Source organism: Python bivittatus, unplaced genomic scaffold, assembly GCF_059951505.1.
Source record: "Python bivittatus isolate LINGU-HERP-01145 unplaced genomic scaffold, Pbiv_v1 ctg000480_np1212, whole genome shotgun sequence".
In the NCBI taxonomy this organism is placed as follows: domain Eukaryota; kingdom Metazoa; phylum Chordata; class Lepidosauria; order Squamata; family Pythonidae; genus Python; species Python bivittatus.
Genome location: NW_028277075.1, coordinates 52,108,071 through 52,118,250, shown reverse-complemented (window position 1 = coordinate 52,118,250; position 10,180 = coordinate 52,108,071). Strand labels below are relative to the sequence as shown.

The following is a 10,180-nucleotide window of genomic DNA, read 5'->3' as shown; positions in this document are numbered from 1 at the left end:
GTGATCAAAGCTCTGTTTCTTATGTGCAATACACGTAAAGTGGGCAAAGCTTAGATCACACCATTGTGGCCATCTTGATATTTTGACACACAACCCTCCCCAATGGACACCCCTGAGAAACCTATACTGTACATGCAATCCTCAAATTAGAAAAAGCTGTATTATTGTTCCTGAATTCTTTCAAAAACCATATCCTTATGCCATGTTAACTAGAGGAAAGGGAATTTTCACTAGGAATGCTACTGAGACCTTCTTTTAAAGACTCTCCCACTTTCTTTTCCTGTCAGTCTTAACTCAAAGCCTGTTCTTTTGCTTAAACAGGACACATATTCTTTATTTGCACATTTCTCAGTATTTTTAGTATCTCTTCCTCCAATTGGGAAGTTTAAATGGAAGAAACTCAGTAGGACATCCTGCCCTCCAGTCCTTTGTCATCTCTCTGCTCCACTCCTGAGACAGAAGTTATATTTCTTATATTTCTAAGAGGAACATCCAAAATTCCACTTTGGGTATTATTACTATTACGGTTACTAATAAGTATGATGAATGGCCCTCAATGATCGTACTAAACACTTATGAACAAGAGAATAAGCACAAACCAAATAAATATTTCAGTGTGTTGTGTCAATCTAGTCACTATGCTGAACTATAAAGGGGTTTGTTTGGTTTTGGTTTAGTATATTGTGTGATTGCTGCCTACTGGTTTATAAACCATAGTAATGGCAAAGCACAAACTCTGCCAATAATAGGTTAATACTCGCGGCTGCTGGATGTGGCATTTGGGAACTGCTCACTGCACCAAAGATTAGTTGTGCTAAATTAGAATATTAAGCTTCAGTTAGGTATGTTCAGAAATATCAATTTGAAAAAAAATAGGAGGGGAGAGAGAGAGAGAGAGAGAGAGAGAGAGAGAGAGAGAGAGAGAGAGAAGAATCACTGGACATTTTATGCAGAATGCATTAAAGAAAATGTCATTACAATTTGCAATATAAATGACAATAAAATGGCATTTAACAGTAGTTCACAACCTTTAAGCTTGTTTGGCTTTGCGGATGAGTCTGCAATCTCTTGTATCTTTTTTCTTTTCCTCTTTTAATAGAAATAAATTAGGCACTGACAAATGACTTAGGCTGGAGATAGCAGGAAGTGATTTCATGTTTATAATTAGATAGAAAAAACAAGTACATCCTTATATTTACCTCAGCATCAAATGGTTTATATTTTGTTACTATCAAGCCATAAAGTCTGAGGTGAAGATGAAGCTGCATCTGGAGGCTATTAAACTGGAAATCACAGTAAATAATGTTACAATTAAAATTTACAAACCTATGGCTATGCAAAAGAGGATTTATATAGTATCAGGTAAAAATTTTACCCAGATGTGGGAATACGTCTGTTTGTGTAATGATCCTGGGTGGAAAAAAGTGAGGTGGATTCTGCACAGTGATACTGAGGCTGACGTTCTAAGATTACTTCAAATAATATTCATTCCAGGGAAAGCAGCAGAATTAAACTGCAAAGCAGTGACTGAGATTCAACAAGGCATCATGTATGGGCACAGATGAGACTGTCCAACTATGGTCCATCCACACAGGAGGCAGTTTGTGTCATGATGGAAAGTGACACTCTTTGCCTGACGAAAGGATTCTGCATGGATATTCAGTGATCTAGCCACGTGTTGCCCAGACCCACCATATTCATTTCAGTTACACAAAATCTCAGTGCACAAGTCATATGTGTTGAAACAAACGGGGGCAGCCTCTGCACTGAGAAGCTTCTTGCTCATATCCCAATTCTCAGGATGATATCAGCTGGAGTACTTGTAGGTTCTCCATTCATCATTTTATTCCTCATAAAAGTGCCGCAAGGTTTCCATCAGAGTGGATAAACCAAAGTATGTGCAGTTTTGTAAGGCTAACATTAACTGATTTTTTCCCTCTGTTTCTATAATCTGATCTGTCCCTTATGAAATCCATAGCTCTGAAGGCTATGAACAAACACTTCTTATCTGGTGTTAGTAATTCAGACAGATAGGTAGCTTGGAGTTCTACAACTTTTTGAGATTACAAGTTTCATAAGTCATACAACTGGTCATGCTTGTTGGGGATGATGAGAACTGAAGTCCCCCAAATCTAGAGAAGCTATGCTGCCTATCCTTGCACATTAATTAGAAGAGCTTTTTGGTGACACCTGAGCAATTAAGAAAACTCCCCTGGAAGACAACTGATGTGTATCTGCCATCCATCACAGGAATTTTGCATAAGCCATCCTATACTCAGAAAAGATATCTATAGCCTTATTTGATATATGTTTACTCAGAGGTTAGTCTGAAGAATTTGGTGGGGTTTGATGCAAAAGAAAACAAAACAAAACGCTAGTTTGGTGTAGCAGTTAAGGCACCAGGCTAGAAACCAGGAGGCTGTGAATTCTACGTAGTCCTGCTTTAGCCACAAAGCCAGCTGGGTGACCTTGGGCCAGTCACTGTCTCTCAGCCCTGGGAAGGAGGCAATGGCAAACCACTTCTGAAAAATCTTATCAAGAAAACTGCAGGGACTACTCCAGGCAGTTGCCAGGAGTCAACACTGACTTGAAAGTAAAACAAAATAAAACAAAACAAAACCCTAAATAAGCATATATCAGTCTGAGTTTAATGCAATGATTCCCAATAAAAGAAATCTGCATGATTTTACTCAGAATGATCCTTAGTTATTCACAATTCCTCTCTTTCTGTACAAGACTACACTTACCCGAGCACACCTAATAATTTACCTAAATGAATGCCAAACATAAACAGAAAGTCAATCTTACTCATTTAAACAAGAAAATAATATTCTGTCATTTTGAGAAATTAAAATGAAATATGGTGGGTGAATCAAATCACAATACTGCCCTTAAACTGCTCATCGATGCTTAAAAAGATATAATTTAACTCTGCAGAAACTGCTTTTCATCTTGCAGATTTTTGTTTCACTATGCAATCATCATATATTTGTGGCATTGTCCTCTCCTAGCAGAATAAAGCACTTGCGTATTTTGCTTCCCTCATTAATTTATGCTTTTGCATTAGAGAAAATTACCCCACACATGGTAATCAAGGAGCAGGTATTGAAACATTGAATATAAGCTTTTTAAATATCCACATCAACTTTAATATATAAATACAAAATAGGCATAAATTACAATGGTACAACATCATTTTATTAAGAACGAAATTGCTCATACAGACTAGATCTATATAAATAAAATCACCACACATTTTAATTGTATTTATAAGAACATTATACTTTTTATAAAATTAAGAAACGTAGTTTTCATCCCTCAAATTGTTACTGCAAATGAATCATGCATTACTTTTACTGAACAAAGAGAAAAAAGTCCACCAAGTTGACAAAGCCCTGACAAGGATGTGAATTTATGCTCCAAAATTAGACATCAAACATAGATGTACAAGGACTACTAATTGAACAGCAAAGTTCAAAGTATAATACAATGTCTGTGTGTCATAAAAGCAAAGTCATATTAAAATAACAGAACCTCTGTTTATGTACCTTTGGGGACAGATAGTAAATAAAAATGAAGGATGGCTATCCAGCATGCAACTGAATAAAACATTTCAGTTTGATTATGAGTGTATACAGAGGACTATTTATGAGAGGTGCAGATACAGGACCATGTGCTTGCAATCATCTGATAAACTGTTTGAGTTGTCCCCCATCCAAACTCTCCAGAGAATTCTGATCATGGCTTCTTGAGCAGTACAATTATTATTATTTGGTGGGATGATAAAAGATCACCAGCTTCTCAAATGGGTACAAATACAATGGGAGCACATTTCTACTTGATAAATGGTCATCTGTAGTCACTCTGCTTTGATCAAAGAAAAACAGAAAAAGAAAAACAAGAACCCAGATGTTGTGCAGTCCATCTTCTAGAAAACCTTGACTGTAACAAGTTAGTTAGCTCATTTGGCAGTTGAGGTGATCATCTATGTTGTTATCCTTCCTGAATGTGGTCTCATCATAACTTTTGATTCTATGTAATCATTTTCCTTCAGGATGACAGAGCCCCTTTGAGAGAATTGCAGGACCCTGATGTGCTTCCAGCTACTGTTTCTCGCCCAACCCACTGCATTAGAAGTCACCTTTTAATGCAGTGCTTGAACATATCCCTAATGGAGTGCGCAGTCCCATTTATATCAGTTAGCCACAGCTTATTAACTTTTCAGAGAATAACTCTGAAGCACGCTGAGCAAAATTTATGACAGCGGGAATCAAAGTGAAATAGATGTTAGTGTCCCCCTCCCTTGTGTTAATGCTCTTTAAAAGAATAGGACAAGCTATCTTATCAAAATGGATTGCATGACATAATTATTTTTCCATTACAACGTCATTCAAATGCCATTATTTATTCATAGGTTCAATAATTTTATAGCATGTTGCTGCTGACAGAATGAAATAACATTGTGATAAATCAAGAACAATTTGGTTTGTTTTAGAGAACTTCTAATTAAATTAATTTTTTTTAAAACTTTTCTCCTTTCCCTCTCTTTGCTCTAATATCAAGAATGGGGGCACATTGTGTTGCTAAGTGGTCCTGAAAAGGAGCACAAATGGGAAAAAAAATCCCTAAAATAAGTTTTCCACTAATTTCTTCAACTGAAACCATTTCCCCAGTTTAGGATGGTTTTGTTTTCCTTTTCTACAAGTGCTATTTTACTCTGAAATATCACTTAATGGACACCTCCCTAATGGTGTAATTCTAATTTTAAAGGAGTTTATATAGTGCACTTCTATGAATATTCTTGGCACACTAAACATGAAAATACCCTCACAGTTTAAAATTGAAATTAGTGTCTCATTTTCATTTCTTTCAAAATGTTCATACCACAAAACCAGCCAATGAACAGCCTATAATAGAGAAAAATCTTTTTTTAATATTTTTTGTCATTCTAATTAATTTTTTTTTATTAATTTCAGTTCTTCACTGTCATCTTTTCAGATTTATTCTTGGGTTACCAATCCCTTCCAAAAAATAATATGGAAACAGACATATAGTTGGTATAGAGTCCCCCATTGGGGGGAGATGTGTGGGGGCATAAATAAATAAATAAATAAGTAAGTAAGTAAATAAGGTGTAACAATACTCCAAATTTCTCACCGCTAGATGTGAGAAAAAACTCAAATATTATAGGGCTGTGGCATTCATTACATCAGTGTTTCTCAACCTTAGCATCTTTAAGCATGCTGGCTGGGGAATTCTGTGAGTTGAAGTTCAGGCATCATAAAGTTGTCAAAGTTGAGAAACATTGCAATTCATCAAAATAATGAAAGTGGTCTCTTCTACCCCATGGGCAATCTTGAGTGGGGAGCAATTGATAAGACATACATAATGAGTTCACAATGTCATCATACAAGTGCTGCGACTCATGTACTTGCATCACATCATGATGGCATCACTGTGTGCACGTTGTCACGTTTGGTGCTATTGCAGTTGGCTACAGATGCCACTGCTTTGGTCTATTTTGGCTATGAGGCTACTTCTCTATGCTGTTCAAGCAAGTTGAAAGTCTGTACACTTGCCCTCTCAGTTTAACACTGGAAGTAATGTATCCCTCATTTTCATTTCTTTCAAAATGTTGCTTCATAACACCCAAGACCAATCAATAGGCCAGCTTAAAGTGGAGAAGAGTCATTCCTATCTTTTCTGTTGTTTTAATTAAAGAATCAGTTTCAGTTCTTCACTGTAATTTTTTCTGTGAGACTAGCCTTGTTGCTATGATTTTATCTGATGAAGTCATGGGCAACCCAGGGCCAAAGGCTGTGTGCACCTCCATACCTTTTTCCACATCTCCTGGCACCTTCCTCAAATACACCATTAAAATTCAGTGACAAAACCATCACACAGTGGTACAATTTGTTGTGCGTCTCTGTGTTTTTTCCACTTACATAACAAGCATTTATGTGTACTGATCCTCCACATCTATCTTATTTATGAATGAAAATAAATCCATCTCTAAATGCCAGATAAAACTTCACCAAAGAAAGGGGAGGGAGGGAGCCTTGCCCAATTACACAATGCCCCCTATGACTTTTGGAGGCAGCGTGGCTTTCCCCAATGTGCTATCATCCACGTGCATTATACTTCATTTGGCATTCTGTTTGTGGATTGTAGAAGCTGAAAGACAGTGCATCGGGATGGCATTAGTCAGGGATAGCAGGTGTAAGGTACCACTGGCAAAATCTAATTTTGCCCAGCTTAAATCCAATATGTTACCTTTTATTTTAAAAACTCAGCAGCTGATTCCATTTGAATAGAAGGCTGTTATTTATCATTCCCTTTTTCTGGGGTTGTGATGTTATTTCCATTGGGGTCTTTTTCAAGTTGCATGGATAGAATGCTGTGAGCCTGATACTCCCATTAGGAGGAGGCAGAGAGGCTGTCCAAAATATCTCCCACGAGAAGTGGGGGTTCCAGGAATCGATGCAGTGGACAAAAATCGCCTCTTCTGTCCTTAGGAATCTCCAAAGGCTCCACAGGCATCCATGAGGGAGGGGAGTAACCACACGTGTGTCACATCACCACACAAATCTCTGCTCCAATGTATCTGTGTGCAATGTTATGATGCAAGAATGAAAAGGCAGAGCTTGCATCACAATATTGCAAGGCCCATTTTGTTCTCTTAGCATCATGGGGACTATGATACCTATGAGCGGCTTTAAATCTTTAGTACAAATGAACTTGTCTCTTGCAGAAGATCAAGTCTAAATCCAGCTCCTTGTGCAGTTTGTTTCTACTGACAGCTATCTGAATTTAAGGCAATAATATTTGCTGTGGGTGACAAGGATCATGGAGGGTAACTCACTAGCTTGATAAGTATCTTCTTCTTAAATGCTTTGTACAATATGCTGTATCTTTCAAGTATTCCCAATGGCAAGAAACTCCCTACATTCCTACATCTGATGAAAACATTTATGTGGGAGCCTCACATGGAGCAACAAAGTTAATGACTGAAGTCAGGAAAGATATTAAAAACTTCAAGACTGGAATGGCTGTCTAAAGAGGAATTTGAGAGATACAACAAAGTCACATGATGCACACAAATGCATATATTTAATTTGAAGGTAGTATTAAAAGGTTCATTTTGTTTGCTTTTATATTATATGGCATTTCATTATACCTCATTCATATAATCCCCCCCCCCAAATGAACAAACTACTAAAATAAGACTAATTTCATTTGTAACAGCTAGAAAACTATTTTATTCTCTGATTCAGAAAAACAGGGCTAGAAGGAAAGCTGAATGTGGTCACTGTTTATAAGCTTTCTTGTTTCATTGTTCTTAACCACTATTATGCTGGTTTAGTGATGGATGGAAGCAAGCCCAATTCCACATTTTTCCTTTTCAACTGATTTTAGTATAACAAAGAGAATGTACAGTAAAATCCTCAGTTTAATGAACCATTTTTGGATGAAGGTGAGTACATTAAATCCAAGTATATGTTACTTTCATAAAGATACATAATCTGCATAATTGCATTAATTATTGTTTATAATTAATTGCTCGACTGATTGAAGTCCAAACTCAATTTTTTTCTGTTAACTCAGAAATCTGTTAAATCAAGACCAGTTAAACTGAGGCTTTACTATACATAGTTATATATATAGTTATGCTAACCTTGTGATATTATATTGAAAGGAAAGGAAAAAAAGGAAAGAAGGCCTGACATACATATCATAAAATATATCCCCCAAATTAAGCAAACTGCTCAAAAGTCCTGTTCTTTGCTCCCTTTGTTTCATTTTCCTATATATTCATGTGTGTCCCTCTTTCTGTGTGTATACAGATTGTATTTATAGGTTTTTCTAGGTTCAGCCTATTTTTTTTGGAATGGGGATTTAAATGGAGTAATGTGGATAATAGTTGCTGCAGAACAGCCTCAGAAGAATTGTGGTACTTCCAGTTATAAGCTGCCACTTTTAATAATAAAGTAATCAGACTAGGTCCCATGTGTTCCTACAAACCTGGCATGGAAGGTTTGGGTATTCTCAGTCTTCAAAAACTGTACCATATTTACCAGATGGCAACATAGACACACAGACACAGACACACAGAGTGCTATAGGGCAAGCAGATGGCAGCATGTGTGTGTGTGTGTGTGTGTGTGTGTGTGTAGCCATATAGCCCTACATGGCAAGGGACCAGGTTATTTGAGGGATCGCCTCTCCTTGGTCTCATCAGTCAGCAGGAGAGACATGTTATGGGTCCCGTTTATTAAGGAATGCCATCCGGTGATACCCAGGAGGAGAGCCTTTTCTATTGGGGTGCTCGCCCTTTGGAACATCATTTCCCCAGAGGGAAGCCTTCCGGAAATCTCTTAAAACATGGTTTTCCCAGCAGCCTTGGGGATCCCATGGAAACAGGGAGCCTGCGAAATGGTTACTGTATTTTTCCATCTATAAGACGCCCCCATGTAGTTCAGTTCAATCTTTATTACAGTCATACACCAGGACCAGTACAAAGACATGAGTTTATAAAACAAACATAGTCATACTTAAAATATTGACAACTTGTAGTAGCAGGCATATATATTAAAATACACTTGTTACCTATTCAACTCAGCAAATGAGGTCTAGGATGTAGCCTATATTATCTATCCTAACTATGTACGGATTAAAAGTATATTAAATGTGAAGTATAAAACTTAAAAAACTTCATTGTGACTATGCTATATGTAAAAGTATATATAGGCAAAATTATAAAAAATTTACTGTAATATACAGGCCATTACAGAGGATAGCCTTTCTTAGCTTTTGGTCTCTTGATGAGGCGGATCTTCATTGCTGCTGCGCAAAATCTCACTACCTGCTCTGTTACTGTAGGGTATTCATCTATGAGCAGCAATTGCATGTGCTCGTGATCTGTGCATCCAGGATGTTTAGCAATCCATGGCGTATAAGACGACCCCCACTTTTCCAACCCAAAATTAAGAAATCAATATTTTAAAGACAAAGCAGAACACATTTTTATTTAGTAATTAGGTAACATTTACATGATACACTCAGTAGGAGGAGGTCCAAACTGTCTCCCTGCAGCTTTATTTCCATGCTCTTTTGCATAACTGATTACATTCAATCACGAGTGAAACTGCCAATAGTTTCTCTCTGCAAACAGACTTCCTCCAATTAGTTTGTTCAGCACCAGCTGACGTCAGTTACATAAGGCTCATGACTGGAGGAAGTCTGTTTGCAGAGACAAGCTATTTCACTCGTGATTAGAGGCTAGTGATAGGAGGAAGCCTGTTTGCAGAGACAAAGTATGGGCAGTTTCGCAACCACGCAGTTCTCTCCTTGGCTTACTTCCTTGCATAAGACGCTCTTCAATTTTTAGTGTAACAATTTTAGAAAAAAGTATCGTCTTATAGACGGAAAAATATGGTATATTGTGTATAGGATGTTGGCCCATTCTCCCACGGTCTTATTTATATTTATGTTTAATTGTTTTTAATAGTTTTTTACACTTGTTTTTAATTGTTTTATTGTACACTGCTCAGAGTCATGTTTGTGAGATGGGTGGCTATGTACACTTGATTCACACACACACACACACACAGAGCCATCTGGTAAATATGGTACAGTTTTCAAAGATTGAGTACACCCAAATCTTCAGGAAGTAAAATAGCATGAAATGTGTGTGCATGTGTGTGCATGAACATGCATGGACAGGTTTGGAGATTATTCATTCTACAAATCTGATTTGTTAACTGACAACTTAACATGGAATCAGAAATGGAATATTTAGCCTACAATCTTTAGGGATGAGACTGTATCCTCAGGAGCAGAACTCTTTGAAATGTCGCATTTCTTTTGATTCTTTTCTTTGTTATGCATGTGATGGTATGCATCGGTGATATCAGACTTCCTCAACACTGGCTTTACAAATTTGATTAACCAAACCACATAACTCCAGAGTATTAAAAAATCTGTAATCAAGATGTCTTGGTCTACATCAGCTTCCCTAATCCAGGGTCCTCAATTCCCATAATGGCCATGCTGGTTGAAGAATTTTCAACGTCTCTGAAAGATATCAGATTGGGGAAGACTCATTTTCCATTAGGAGCTTGTCAGTCATTCCATTTTTTGATTGACAGTAATCTTGCATACAATGTAAAAAGTGCTTAAGC

General features: G+C 37.2%; 1 protein-coding gene across 1 annotated transcript in view; it reads right to left on the bottom strand.

Moving 5' to 3' along the window:
* Nucleotides 1–3,141: 3,141 nt before the first annotated feature.
* SYT9 (synaptotagmin 9) overlaps nt 3,142–10,180 on the bottom strand; it is a 102,112-nt gene continuing 95,073 nt past the window's right edge. Inside the window, exon 7 of the mRNA XM_088145878.1 lies at nt 3,142–10,073. Within this exon, the coding sequence (XP_088002004.1) occupies nt 10,065–10,073 (9 nt within the window). The 3' untranslated portion in view covers nt 3,142–10,064. The remainder of the gene's footprint in view (nt 10,074–10,180) is intronic.